The 15,415-nt window shown below is 33.4% G+C and overlaps 1 protein-coding gene across 2 annotated transcripts in view; it reads left to right on the top strand.

Moving 5' to 3' along the window:
• Window positions 1-2,785: 2,785 nt before the first annotated feature.
• LOC149781978 (exosome complex component 10-like) overlaps window positions 2,786-15,415 on the top strand; it is a 65,104-nt gene continuing 52,474 nt past the window's right edge. The window contains exons 1-4 of one of the 2 annotated variants that reach the window (XM_089936163.1): window positions 2,786-2,880; window positions 9,102-9,238; window positions 11,403-11,526; window positions 13,859-13,963. In XM_089936163.1, coding sequence (XP_089792289.1) covers window positions 2,794-2,880; window positions 9,102-9,238; window positions 11,403-11,526; window positions 13,859-13,963 — 453 coding nt within the window. In that variant the 5' untranslated portion in view covers window positions 2,786-2,793. The remainder of the gene's footprint in view (window positions 2,881-9,101; window positions 9,239-11,402; window positions 11,527-13,858; window positions 13,964-15,415) is intronic. The other variant, XM_089936164.1, reaches the window with a different exon arrangement.

Raw genomic sequence — 15,415 nt, 5'->3', positions numbered from 1 at the left:
AGTCAGTATAGTTAAACGAAGAAAATATTTTCTGCACAACATCATTTCTGTTTTGTTTTAAATTATGTAACAGAAGGTATGTGGAACCGAACAATTTTAAATAATATCAGTAAACTCTTTCTTGCAACAATAAATATGAAAATTCAAGAGATAGTGTTGTGAAATAAATCCCAAATAATCATATCTGTCCTTTCACAAGTCCAGAAATATAGAATGTTCCAAATGAATTCCAACAGTCTTCAATGTCCTGATATAACACAGTGATGCAGTCCTGAATGTCTTTAAATGAAATCACAAAAATCCAAAGTATTGTCTTTAAATCCAAAAGTGAATGAGCACTTTAGTAATTATAATGAATATTTTAAATAATTCCTCTCAAATTATATCTGAACACAAGAGTAAAATCTGATAAAAATGGATTCCCAAAGACTGACATAAAACAGGAATTAATTATTTGTTTATCAAATCCCTATTTAGACACATTTTTACTTGACCTAGATGTGAATCATTCCAATGAAAAATTTGAGTCTAAACGAGATTGGGTCAAGAATTTTTCAAACTCAAATGCTTTGTTAACATTCTCTTTACAACTTATATTCATGGAAACTGCTCCTGTGGCCTAGTGATTAGAGCATCCACCTCAGATGTGGGAGGTCACAGGTTCAAACCCCAACCAAGTCATACCAAAGACTCATAAAAATGGTACTAACAGCTGCCTTGCTAGCACTCAGCATTGAGGTTAGTGTTAGGACTGGTTGGCCTGGTGTCAGGATAATGTAACTGGGTGGGACATGATGCTACATGTGTGTAGTATTATGCCCCAGTGCTAGACATCACTAAAAAAATGCCACACTGCAAATATCATAGTGATATGACTGAAATTTGTTTAAAGCTACATTAAAAATTCAAATCACACACACACACACACAATCATGGAGAAACATTTGCTATGTAAGTATTCTATTTACATCATGAACAAAGATTAGGCTCACAATTTAATACACATTTCACTGCATTATAGACCTAGACCAAACTTTATGAATGGCTTGCAGTTAGGGTAAAAAAAAAAACTATCAAATTTTGGGTCAAAAGGTCAAAGGTCCAAGTCACTGAGAAAAAGAAGAAAATGTAATATATACAAGAAATTCAGTTATTTAACCTTGCTTATTACCTTTACCAAAGTTAGTGGTGAGAGAGAACTTGATTTATTTTAGGGTCATAAGATCAAAGAGCAAGTAAAAAGTTTTGTAAAATTATGCTGATTTACCAGAAAATATGACTGCCATTACTACGATTACATTGATTAAACTATAGCAAAAACCAACAGAATTTAACTAAATTTTACAGAAAACATCCTTGCATAATTTTTTTACATGTGATGCCAGTCCATTATTAAATATGGCTGCCATTATTAACAATACAAAATCCTTCAAACAAGTTTTTCTCAAAATCTGCTAGAGTAAAAGTTTATGAAATTTGATAGAAAGCATCCTTGCACAAATGATAACAATCTGCCATCAAGAATGGCTGCTATTACAAAAAGTTATAACTTCTGAAAAACTTTTATTCAAGTACTGTTTGACAGAATTTGATGAAAATTTGATAGTGTCTTAGCTTGAAGGCCTTTCAAATAAACAATAAAGAGACCATGAAATAGTTCTTGGAGATCATGTTCAGTAAGGCCAATATGAGGGTTAAAATTACAGCATAGAAGTAAAATTAATAAGACTTTGGTATAATAAATCTTTGGTGTAAATTTTTTTTTGTTTTTGTCTCGTGTAAATTTTAGCTTCTACAAGTTATAAATATTAATTTTCTTTTCTGTGTAATTATCTTTCTTAGTAGTTTTTTTCCCTAGAACGTGTTGGGGAAAATGTACATTTCCATAATTCATTGTTTCATAAAATAGAGGATCCATAGTTATTAAGGGTCCACACATTGCAGTCTTTTAATACTGAAAGTGCAAGTGTAGTTATTAAGGGTCCACAGGATGCACAGCATCAGTGATGGTCTATGGGTGATTATTAATCGTTCAAAGGGTGCACAGTCAGTGGCTACTGAGGGTAAAGGGGTAGTTATTAAAGGTCTACATGACACACAGTATTAAAATAATGAGGGTCCAGAGGTAGCTAGGCCAGAAGCACTTTAATACAGTCTGAAGTCTCAGTACACGTCAGGAAGTATGATCTCTGTATTGAAGAAGTCTTGAAATCTATTAATTTGACATATATTGAAAAACAGATTACTTTTTGTTGCAAAGGCATAAAAAGACAGAGCAAAGTGCCCCAGTTACATGTTGACCAAAAATCAAAGTAAAACTATTGTTAGCATCAGCATAAATACAACTACTTGTATTTGATAGGATAATTACAAAATTAGTTTTTTTTTCTTCCCAAGAAGTGTATGTCAGTGATTGGAATTTTATATCAGTTTAACTAATATCACTCAAAATGAATCTTCTCTAAACAAACTTGACATAATTTCAAATTGGTATTGATAAAAAAATTTGAAAGCAATTTTCTTTGACTGACAATGTATGGTACAATTTGTTTACACACAGAATTATATAATCAAGATTGAGATGATATCCATAGTTTGTTATTTGCATTTGCTAGATTCATCTAGTTTTAATTACATGGAACTCAAGATATTCTATAAAGCTTAACTATAATTGATTTTAATCAGCAATACCTTGTGTGTATTCCTCAGCATGAGTAGTATAATACTGTATACCCAAATTTGGCTGCTCCGGTTACTTTGCGGAGGTACATAAAAACAGCAACCAACCAACAAATGACAATGGCGGAACCAGAACCATGTGGCAGTACTGAAACTAGAGAATTTCTTCCAGGTTTTCCAACTGTGAATGAATATACACAGGTTGATATTTTAATTTACTAACATTATCAATGAAGGAAATACATGGCCAATAATTGCTATGTAAAATGCAAAAGCAGATCTGTAGCAGTATTTATCCTAGACGTGCACATGATGTTATTTAAATTCGTTAAGTAACACATTTTTGGTTTAAAGATGTCACTGTGTTTGACGCCTCTAGCGTTCGCACAACGGTTTTGTTCAACGATCATAGCTGTTATTATAATGTATTCTTGATTAAAATAGAATGGTATGTAGATTATCCCCGTTTTACAAAGCAAAATTTATTTGTCAACATACGTTACAGTTTTAATAGAACTTTATGGCAGGTCTCGGGCTAGTCCTACATGTAAGACCTTGACGCAGATATTTATGTTTTGGGCGTCAGATCTTACATGTAGTACGAAAACAAAACCAACATGTGCCATGTCTTACACTGTAGGACTAGTCTCAAGCAGGCTTAAGAGTAACGTTTCTAAAGTTTTGTTTTCGAAAACAGAAATCAGGGGCTTATTTTGAGATGTTCTCAGATATTCCAATATGTATTTGTGTAGTGTAAGCCTTATTTTAATTAGCTTTGTAGTATCACTTGACAGTAAAATTAATCAGATATTCCACACTGGATTAGGACTGATACACACCAACAGCCGGTTTATGTTATACATTCGCTAGGGTTTATGTTCCATGGGGGAAAATACTTTCAGGGCAGTCTTTACTCCTCTTCCTAGCTGTACTGATGACTTGTATTTAATAAATAGTATAGAATGCCTTTTGCAGTTATTCTTCAATAACAAATAACATTACATACTGTAAAATGGGTCTTTCTGTAAGTTATTTTTGAAGTATATCTTTACATGGTCTCCTGAAAAGAATAGCATGTAAATATGTATATGTGTAATGATACATTTTATTTAGCTAATTAACCTGACAAATATAAACAAGCAATGCACTGAAATTCTGTACAAAAATCATAATAGAAAAATGATCCTTTATATATGTCTTGTCATGGTCAGGAAGTGCTTATTTTCAGAGAAGCATTCCACCCAGTGATATGGAATGCATTTGATACGAGTACAAAGTGAAATAAAAAGTAGAATAACCCATTCCAGAACACTCTAAATATTTTTTTCCATAGCTACCAATCATTACATAAAACAGTTTTTTTGCATGTTTAAATTTGATGTCAGCACTTCACCTCCATCAGTTAACCCTTAAAGTGCTAGTCGCAACAATAGTCACGCTGATGTTCAAGGTCTCTTAGTGCTTGTCGCGACTTAAGTCGTTTTCCAGGTAGGCAACAATGTACGTGTCCTATTCAACTTGCCATGACTGCTTGTAAAACTATATTTGATTGGTTTATAAAGGCCCGGAACAAGCATTCTGTTGTACTTTATTAAAAATTGAGCAAAGAAGTTTTACAAATACTCGCTTTTGAGCACGTGGTACCTGAAACAAATAAAAATGGCTGACGCTGAATACGATGGTGATTTCTATCAACAAATACTGAATTCTGATAGTGATGACAATGATTTTGAAGGATTTGAGGAGGAGGAAATTATTGGAGCTGGCGAAGTGTTGATGGAAATGTCCGTGAGTGATTTTGAGCTAGGAATCAACATGGAACTGGAGTCAGATGTACATGTTGGCTGGACAAGAAAAGATGGCATGCCTGTCATGCCCCCATTCACGGGTACTTCAAAATTAAATGTTGAAATGGCAAATAGTGAACCTATCGACTACTTAAGACTTTTTTTTGATGACGTGTTATTGCATTTGATAGGAGATCAAACAAATCGTTATGCAGATCAGAGAGTTCATGGGGCAGACTTGAAGGAGAACAGTCGCATGAAAAAATGGCAGCCTGTCACACCTGAGCAGCTAAAACTCTTTTTCTCATTGATTATAGCAATGGGTTTGGTACATAAATCTGATCTCGATTCATACTGGGCTACTGATTATGTAATATCAACCCCATACTTCAGCAAAAAAATGAGTAGGGATAGATTTCTAGCTATTTTGAGCAATTTACACCTGGCAGACAACGAGAACAATCAAGGTGACACTTTACACAAGATCCGCCCAATGATTAAAAAAACTGAAGCATTTGCTGAGGTTTATTCACCAGATATGAACCTCAGTTTTGATGAAGCTACCTGCCCTTGGAAAGGTCATCTGAAATTTCGAGTTTATAACCCTGCCAAACCTAACAAGTTTGGCATAAAGCTGTTCCAGGTGTGTGAGGCAAGCAGTGGATATTGTATTGGCTACCACATTTATGATGGTAAAACAGGTGGAGACCTTGACAGTTATTGTGAAGGACTAGAACTAAACACTGATGAGCTGAGTAAAACAACAAAACTTGTGATTGGTTTGCTTTGCAAGTCTAGTCTTTTGAATAAAGGACACAGAGTATATATGGATAACTATTATTCATCACCTGAACTTTTTAATGAACTTGAGTTGCTAAATACCTCTGCATGTGGAACCTTGCGAACAAATAGAGTAGGTGTTGCAGAGGCAATGAAGGTTAAAAAAAAGCTAAACCAGGGTGAGTGTATTTTTTGCAGAAAGGACAATTTGCTACTGGTGAAATATCATGACAAACGAGATGTAAATATGATCTCAAGTTTTCATGAAGCTAAGGTAGCAGTGATCAATAAAACAAATTTTGCTACAAACACACCTGTGATGAAACCCACATGTATTGTGGATTATGTGAAAAACATGGGAGGAGTAACTTTAAGTGACCAATTTAACCAGTACAATCCTGTAGTAAGGAAATCCAAGAAATGGTGGAGAAAACTATTGTTTCATCTACTGAATGTATGTATTTTAAATGCCTATCAGTTGTACCTGAAACTCTCACCTTTGCAGAAGAAACTAAGTCACCATGATTTCCGTGTCTCAGTAGTGAAGTCATTGGTTCTGGAAGCAGGAGATGTGTCCGAACCTACTAGGAGAGGACGAAAATTTGCTGGTGAGCAACCTGAACGCCTCATTGGGAGGCATTTCTCTGAATTTATTCCAGCTACACCTGGAGCTAAACAAGCACACCCTGCACGTGATTGTGTTGCTTGTAGTAAGAGAAGAAAGGATCGTGACGGATTCAAAAGAAAGCAAACATCTTTCAGATGTGAGACATGCCAAGTGGCACTTTGTGTACCTGATTGTTTCAGGTTATTCCACACTCGTGGAAATTACCAACAGAGTGAATGTAGTAGTTCAGATGAGCTAGAATAATACCTGAACAGGTAATAAACACAGTGTCTGACTCTTTAAGTGCACAAGTTGACATGAAATATATCAGAATAAACAAGGGAAAAATTTTCATGAACATTTACTACTGACTCAGGGGGTCTAAATTTACCTCTGACATTCATGGATTGCATGTTTACAAAACTGTTACCTTTTCTTTACCTGTGATTTTCACAATTTAGATATAACATTGTGACAGACATAACATGTACATGTACATGGTTGAACTACAAAAGAATGTAACATTTCTTAGATATAGTGGAGCTTTTTCATTAAAAAACAAACAAAAATACAGATGAAATACAGTCAAAACTTGTAATTTTACCTGTATTTGTACCTGTACATGCAAATATGTTGAACTTGCGCATGTATCTTGATGCTAATCTTAAAGTTTATACATCCACCATCATTTTTCATATAGGGTTTATGTATCTATTGTGTATATTTATTAAAATGCATACAGTTTAAAAACTGTGCAGTTTTCTTCCTTTTTTTCTCAAACAATTCAGCACTGAGGGATCTTGTGCAGCAAAACAACATAGCTCATTAAGGGTTAATGAAGGCTTCTTTTTTTAAAAAAATTGAAGCAATTCAAAACAGTTCTTGCTGTAATGATCACCATCATTAGATAGTCCTCAAGAAACTGTAATTAATAAGCATTTTGATAAGAGTCAATTTTTTATGTAGACTGGTCCGTGGATAAAAATGTTGACCAAAAGCATGAGAGTAGTATAAAAGGGACATCTTTGTTAATAAATGTTTAAAATGCCAAGTTTTAAACAAACTATTCTCTGGTATTTTTCTGTAGAAAGTTTAGTTTATGTTGGATATTGCATAAAAATTTCATTTGATTTGATAGAATTACCAATATGCTATTACCACTGGTTTATTATGATTAATTGGAGAGATTACTAAATGATTCCCACATGTTTATGTTCCTTTTCACATTGAAGTTGCATATTTATACAATAATTCCAAAATGTTAAAATATCATTTATAAGAAACTCTAAAGTATCATACCTGCATCTATGTAAACCTGAGTGAACCATTATTATAGCAGAATTTAAAACTTATTACCATTATTATAGCAAACTTATGATGTATAGTTGGTACAAAGTAGAAATGGTGCCAATGTCATATTAAGTATGGCTACTGTGGCAGCCATCTTCAAAATCTTGTCACTACTCTTCTTAAATGGAAATTAATTTCACCAGAAAAGTTTTTATGGTGTCTAGATGGTCCTAATTAAAAATGATGAAAACTGACGTTAATGTTATTTCTACTCCTCTCAAACAGATGTCTGTATTAAAATGGACTTTTCACCAAAGGTCCTTTTAATAGTGTTACCCCGCCATAGCATGCTGTTATAACACAGATACAGCTATAGCATGGTTGTGGTGTGGCTCCCAAAATTTCATATACTAGTATTTTTCTTGTGCATGAAAAAATGTTTCTTTCTTAAAAGTATGAAAAAAACCTTTTGGGGAAGAGATAACGTATGAATAATACAAGACGATCGTGGCATGGCTCCTGAAATTTTATATGCATTTTTCTCGTACATGAAAAAGTAGTGTTTTCTTCTTAGAAGTACGAAAATAACATGTAAAAAGTTTATTCTGGGATCGTGTAGGGCTTCGCCAATGTCGCAAACTGGGATTTTTTCCTTATTGGCAGCAAAATATACCATGTGGCGATTTTTTTTTTATTGCCAACATTGTTGGCTGTTGAAACTTGTATATACAACCATTGGTTTGGAGTGGAGAAATTCAGAGGCCCCATGAAAGGAAGCTGCAACCTGGATGTAAAATGCACTGAAATACATCTATTGTTACATAAACAAATTCTTTGTCCAAATTGACAAACCATCTAAGCAGTGCATTGTTATATCATAGTCCGCTTATCATGACATCTAGCATGAGTGCTCTAGTGAGATATGCACTTTTTTGTTGTTGACATTTCTGATAACTGAGATCAATCGGATGAGGCACTATCTTTCATCACATTTTTGGTCACTCGCTATAATTAATATATTTACAAAGACTAACATTTGTTTGTGGATGGTAAGTAAAATTCCTCTTCTTTTTACTCAAAATTATAACCTTCAGAATACTCACATTTTCTGTAATAATCCTTGTTGTCAGACCAGAACACCTGCATCTCTATTGTCTGTTGACCCTTTGTTAAATTTCTGATGCATGCTTGGAAGGCAGCATCACGCTGACACCACAAATGTAAAAAGAAATTAAAAATCCCACATCTTACTTATTGGTTTATTCATTAGGCAGAGAGGAACAGTAATTAGAATAGACCAAACAACGGCCAATTCCTTTTTAAAAATGTATCCAGATAAAATAGTTTGCTGAAGTTTCCTTCTTGCAGAGGAAAGTTTATGCTTATGAATGCTACCAATGGCAGCTTAAAACGCAAACTAACTTTTACCAACTTAGGATATACTTAAAAGTAAATGTGCTTCATCATTTGTTATGTGATTGTGTTACATTTTTCCACTGAATTCAGACCAATATGACCTGTGACAAAATTACTGAATATTTTAAATCTGTATGTGTGCATATTTTCTATGTAATCTCTTGTATTGTGGATTTAATGTATATGATGAGATTCACGGGTGAGTACACAGTGTTGATACTCTATTCATGCTATACATTAGGCATGTATATATAAACAGTATTCATGTATATGTACGAATTTGTGGTTCTCTAAATAAAGCAAACTATTATATATGTCTTATGCGTTTTCACTACAGGTGTATTTCTTATTCAATATGCATCGATTTAAGATGGTAACTGTGCCAATTAAACATGTATTTTACCATCCATTGCTTTTAACAGAAAAATAGTTATGTTCATTTATTTTTAACTTGATCATTAAACAGAGCATTATTGAAAAGTGTATTTGCCTTTGATTTTATTATATTACCGTTTTATTATATTACCGGAATGTCATTTTAGTACCTGTTGACGGCTGTACTGCAGGCTACAAAATCATCCAATGAATTACCAGCAGAAGGGGATGACTTTGACTACTACTCTAGTTTTCAAGGCTTTCAGGATGTTATGGCAATTGAAGGACGGAGATGTCTACACTTGTATGTGCATGTTAATTTTCCATCAACCAACTATTTTGACCAATTTAAATGTCATTTTTGTGACCACCATAACTAAAGTTAGCATCAGCTTAAACTGTTTGATTAATATTTAGCAATTTGAGAGGGAATACCAAGGCATATCTATTTCATTTATAAGGCCAAAAGAACAATGTGCATTTGGTTGGCCGATGATTCCAATTTTCGTTGCTGACTCCAGTACTTCCCCCTCCACCCCAATTAAAAAAACATGTTAAAAAATGTTCCTGAAATTAATTGATCTGGTTTAGCTCAGTACTTGAAGTGCTTGTACATTATATTTCCTAATTATTATAATATATAATGTTGTAATTAAAAAAAAGAAAACCCTCCCACCTACCCTAAGTTTTAAACCAGTGCAGTACAAAACTCTTTTTTTTTTTGTGGGGTGCTAATAAACAGTTTCAGAGTGATTACCCTATTATGAAGGAATATGTTTGATTTATGATAAAGAATTTGAATGATATATCCCTATTATCAAGATATATTTGTTTGAACTATGATAAACAATTTGAGAGAGAGAGATTACCCTATTATCAAGACATATCTGTTTGATCTGTGATAAACATTTAGACAGGATTACCCTATTATCAAGGCATATCTGTTTGATCTATAAGTAACAATTAGTGAGGATTACCCTATTATCAAGGCAAATGTTTGATCTGTAATTAACAACTTGAGAGAGATTACCCTATTACGAAAGCATATCTGTTTATCTATAAATAATAGTTTGAGATGGATTACTTTAGGGATCTCTGTTACGCAGAGGTATATTAAAAGGGTTTGCAGTAACAGTCCTGTGCTAATAGATCCATTTTTTCTTAAAAGTTCTATAGTTCTGTCAGGCTGTTTAATTATTTGCAAACATTAGAATTATTTATGCATGATATGTGTGTGTGTATATATATATATATTTATATAAGTGTGTGTGTGTATATATATATATATATATATTTTTTTTTTTTTTATATATATGTATTTGGCCTGTACTGAATATACACTTTGTATTCGCTTTGGTGCCGAATAGTTTATTCAGTTATTAGTATGCTGCAGCCGAATATGAATAGTACAATTAAGTCAACGTTCATGAACAGCAGACTCATTGTAATCAGCTTTGTTTACTTGCTCTAGCTGGCTTGGCAGGAGGCAAGCAGGCGGTTCATTCTGGAACTAGCCATTCGTGTGTGTCTTGCCGTCTTCATGCATCATTGTTGCCGTCATATTAATGCCTAACACTTCCCTCCAATTTATTTGTATAAATATTGATTATCATTAAGACAAGAGACAGTGGTGTACATGGTAGTGTTAGTTTAAAGGATTTTAAGCGGTCAGATATGGTAATGTTAGAAACAAATTCTACCTAGTTCACATCTGATACTGATAAAGATTCTGACCCATTGGAGTTGGAGTCTGCATTTGTCATCACTGTTGTTTTGATAAACTATTGCCCTGGTGTAAAACTAAAGAATTGTTCTCTGTAAAGTGCAGTCATCTTGAGCCCTAGCTTGGGTGAACATTAAAAATTAGCTGGGAATATACTTTGTGTTGGATGTTATTGTTTGCAACTTTTGTACCCCGTAACAATCATATTAGATGTAAAATGTTTGTTTTGTTATTTGGATTCTAAGCCATTCATCACTGGTGTATGTGAGTGTATTATTAGTTACTTTATAATTTATAAAAATATCATTATGCCTGCTGAAAAAATTAAATTATTTTTTGGGAACATTCATTCACTATTTGTATTCATATTCAGTTGAATAGTTATTCATATTTGGCTGTATAGTTAAAACCACTATTTGGCACAGCCCTAATATATATATATATATATATATATATATATATATATATCTATATATATATATATATATATATATATATATATGTGAGAGAGAGAGAGAGATGATGACTGACTTTAACTGCAGTTTTAATATGTTCAGAGTGGCAAAATATCAGACACACTTGAGCCTCTTTGTTTTATATTTACTGGCATAAAATGACTTCTAGTTTATAATTGGCGTTAAACCCTACACAACAACAACAACTTCTAGTTTATAAAATCCACTCCAGCTGTTTCAATAAAATCATGTTTGACCTTATTTTAGTATTATGATATCTTATTCTTTAGAATGCAAAGTTTGATGAAGCATCAAAACGTCAAGGGGAACATTGCCCATTCCAAACAGGGTGTGGACTTTGAGGAGAAACTCGACATCCTGATTGATTCAAATGATCAGTTACTTGAAAGAGTGGTATGTATTGTGCTAAGTTTACTTTTTTAACCCCACCCCCACCAGTTGCGAATATATATATATTTTTTTACAGTAACACACAGTATATCATCTAGGCAAGACAACTCTTTCTCTCTCTCTCTCTATACATACATACATACATACATACATACCTACATACATACATATATATATATATGTGTACATATCCGTTGTTTTCACATGACGTCACAAAACATTTGTACTTCCAAATCCGCCATTCTGAGTCCCTAGCTTCTCAAACGGGCACCTAAGATAAGAACACCTAATTACTAAGGCACGTCTCATTTTGTGTGTAATAATATAAAATTACATCACATTCGGTTGTGCCTGTCAACCGCACAAGACCAAATGCGTGACTTTTCTACTTGTTTTCTTCAAGTAAAACATTTAAAGTTCAACCATCATTGTTATTCTTTCATAAACAAATAGATCGATCAATAAACAAACGCATACACAAAATATATACACAAACAAGTAGAAACATGTAATGATTTTCAACTTTTGTGGGGTGAAATCAATCATTTGGCTATCGTTCAAGTTAAAAAGCTAATTGTTAATATATAATTTAATATTTAATATTTCTAAAAGCATTTCAGGAATACTTCTTTTTGACATTTGACACAAAGTCATGTTCCATTTAGGCACGTGTTTCATTTGAACACACTGAAGATGAAACTTCTTTGAATGGTTAACGCTTTCATTCATTATCATCCTACTTCCATCATCTCCACCATAAATACTATATCTGACCATACTAATTAAATTGGTTTGTCAACTGTCTCTGGCACAAACACCTGTTGACATGAAAAATTTTTGTATATAAAAGTTCTGGCATAAAACACATAATATGAAATTTCAATTCATAACTGATATTGTATCTCAAAAATCATTGTCCGGAAATACTCTTTCAAGGTGACAAGCTTAGGGATATGATACGAAACACTTTAAAAATGTAAATATTGTCTGTTTGTAAACAAAAATAATTGCATTTCTATTTCTTAGCAATATGCACCATCTCAGTTGAACCTCACTATTCTGTCTTTCGATATAAGCAAGGGAACTTCCAGCTTTATTTTTATTTTCATGCTATAGGGCATTTAATTTTAAGTATAATCTATGTATTGTTTCGATGAAGCGAATGCTGTTATCGACAGTTAAATAGATTATTATCTTGAATATACATGATGACTAATGTTGACAAAGGTTTGTTAGGGGCTCAAGATGGTGGGAGAAGGTGCGCACAAGTTGCATTGTGGGTATTTGTGTACTCAATCATGACGTCTGTGAAAACATATATATATTTTTAAGTAACACACAGTATATTCTCTAGGCAAAACAACCAAAAGTGTTTTTAACCAAATCAAACTTTCATTGTTTTTTTGTAAATGTATTCTAACATCAGAATTTCTTTACATATTGAATGATGTGTCATTTTTTATGCCAAGAAAGATAAGTTACACCAGCTTTAATAGGTAATAAGCAGCAAGCTTTCCATTTCTCACTACAGTTTTGATATGCATTTGAATTGAATTCAAAAGCCAAAATATGTCCAATAGGCACGTGAGCAACATCAGCCCACTTGGGTCTCTTCTTTTTCATGGAACTGTATTTTTGAATATTAAAATTGTTTGAGAAATTTTCCTTTCTTTTATTTATTTAATAAGAGAAGTTCTATTTGTGTCATTTTACATCCAGTCTCTACTGGGGACCCCAAGTGGAAGTTTGGTCCACTCACCTTTACTTATCAGTGACATCTTGCTTCTGCCTGCATTAGTTTGAGTCATGGCTTGACTATTGTGGGTATTTGAGAATGCTTGCCAGTAGCTTCCTGTGGGTTGGTGGTTATCCCTGGGGATCTTCCTTGGTTCTTTTCCTCTACCAGTAACAATGGCTGGTCATATATGGCCTGTCATGTGCTAAAAAATAGCATTAAACCCAGAAACTCATAAATCACAATCATTATCAGAGTTCATAGTGTTACAATAGATATAAATGTAATGTGATATTTTCGAACTTTGCAGTAAGGGTTGTTCCATTTAAACATACATAGTATCCAGGGAAAGCAGTTTTAAAAAAAAGTATATGTCAGGTTCTTTGACTTCACAGAGTTCTTATGCAGATGATAAGAAAATTATAAATTGCATCTATTGGTGAGTACCACACATTAAAAGTGCCTTCCTTGGTCCCTTGTATGTTTTAATGGAACAACCCTAAGCAATGATTTTACAATAGTGGACTTTATTAAGGGATGTTGAATGGAGACCTTTTCTCCCAGGGAGAATTAGCAAATTTTGATTCACTGGTCTTTCAGGGTAACTGGCTGGATGAGGTTTCTGGTTTGAAGAAGAAAGAGAACCCCTTGGTTATTGCCACTGCAACACCAAAACAATCTGCTACAGCAAGCTGGAACAAGAAAGTAATAAATTAACCCTCACTGCATACTACATAAGTCTTTGTAAAAAAATTGTTTTCCTTGGACTGAATGACAATTTGTATATCATTGTTTTGCGGTCAGTTGTATTTCAGGTTTGTGAAATTTCAGGAAGCTAACGAAATCCTAGTGAATGGAAATTCTGACTTTGCAGCTGTTTTGTAACATACTCTAAGATGGACAAAGATTGACTTATAATCGTTAGTCTTTTTTGATCCATTAAGTAACCTAACTTTAAGTTATATCAATAACTTTTTATCTTGCTTTAGCGAGGCATTGGAGTCACTCATTGTGATGGCAGTGATGATGGCATGTTTAAGGTTTTGGTTTAAATTTCTTTTTCTTGTCACAAGACCCAGACACTTTGAGAAATTGCTATTATACATGAACCATATAATCAATATGCATTAGACTTTCAGCTCCACACCCCCTCCCTCTCCCTGTTTTCTTCCAGACATTGTTAGACTCATTTGAAAATTGTTAATTTTTTTTGTTCTTTTGAATGGCCACATGTTTCAAACCCTTACAGAGTATTAGTAGGATAATTAGGCATGGCCTTTTCAAGTCTTTGCATCCCAACCCTTACTTTGATGGAAAGTTGAGGTCATTTGAAGATATTGGTTAAATTTTTAAATAATATTAATGTTTTTGTGTATAGTCATTGGTCCCTAAATCTAGAGATGGATACCTACCATACACTGCTCTCCCTTGATAACTTGTGCCCGGATAACTCGTGAATCTGCTTATAGTGCTGGGGCAGGTGTGGATCCCATTTTTTAAAGTATACAATGCCAAAACCCTTATTTGTTGAACATGAAGAAAATTGTGATACAAATTGAATAAGGAGACCCTGATATATTGCTCAATTTATAATCGATAACGTTGGCTAGTGTTCGGAAGTTTGAAACAACATCATGAAATTCTCAACTTATATTATGAAGTCCCATATTTTGTTACATTTTCTTTTTAAAAATATTAAATTCTCAGTACACTGTAAATAACAATCATTGATAAAATTTTGCTTAGTGATATTGTGACTAATGCATACCTGTGGCAACACTTTAAGAAATAAATAGCAATGAAAGTTGTGTTTTAGACATATTTTAATTCGGTTTAGATGTGATCATCATAAAGACATTATGTCTTCTTGTATTCAGACATGAAGAATGTCAACCTGCCATCACAGCTGGGTCCACAGGTGTTTCTGTGAGAACCTAATTAACAGCTGATTGTTTTGATATCCAGTTTGCAGATGTATTTGTTGCATTGTTACACTCCAGTTAAAAACAAACCTGCTTTGTATTATCACATTAATTACTCTTTTGATTCAAATCAAATAAAGGGAATAAAATAGAAATTAAAAGGCATGGAAATCCTACATGTGTAAGAGCTAATGGTCACAGTTATGCGACAGGTCAACTCATTTCAAATGACCAG

Source organism: Sinohyriopsis cumingii, chromosome 15 (assembly GCF_028554795.1).
Source record: "Sinohyriopsis cumingii isolate HCF-2022 chromosome 15, ASM2855479v2, whole genome shotgun sequence".
Taxonomy (NCBI): Eukaryota; Metazoa; Mollusca; class Bivalvia; order Unionida; family Unionidae; genus Sinohyriopsis; species Sinohyriopsis cumingii.
Note: the sequence above shows the minus strand (reverse complement) of the source record. Positions and strands in the feature narration are given on the sequence as shown.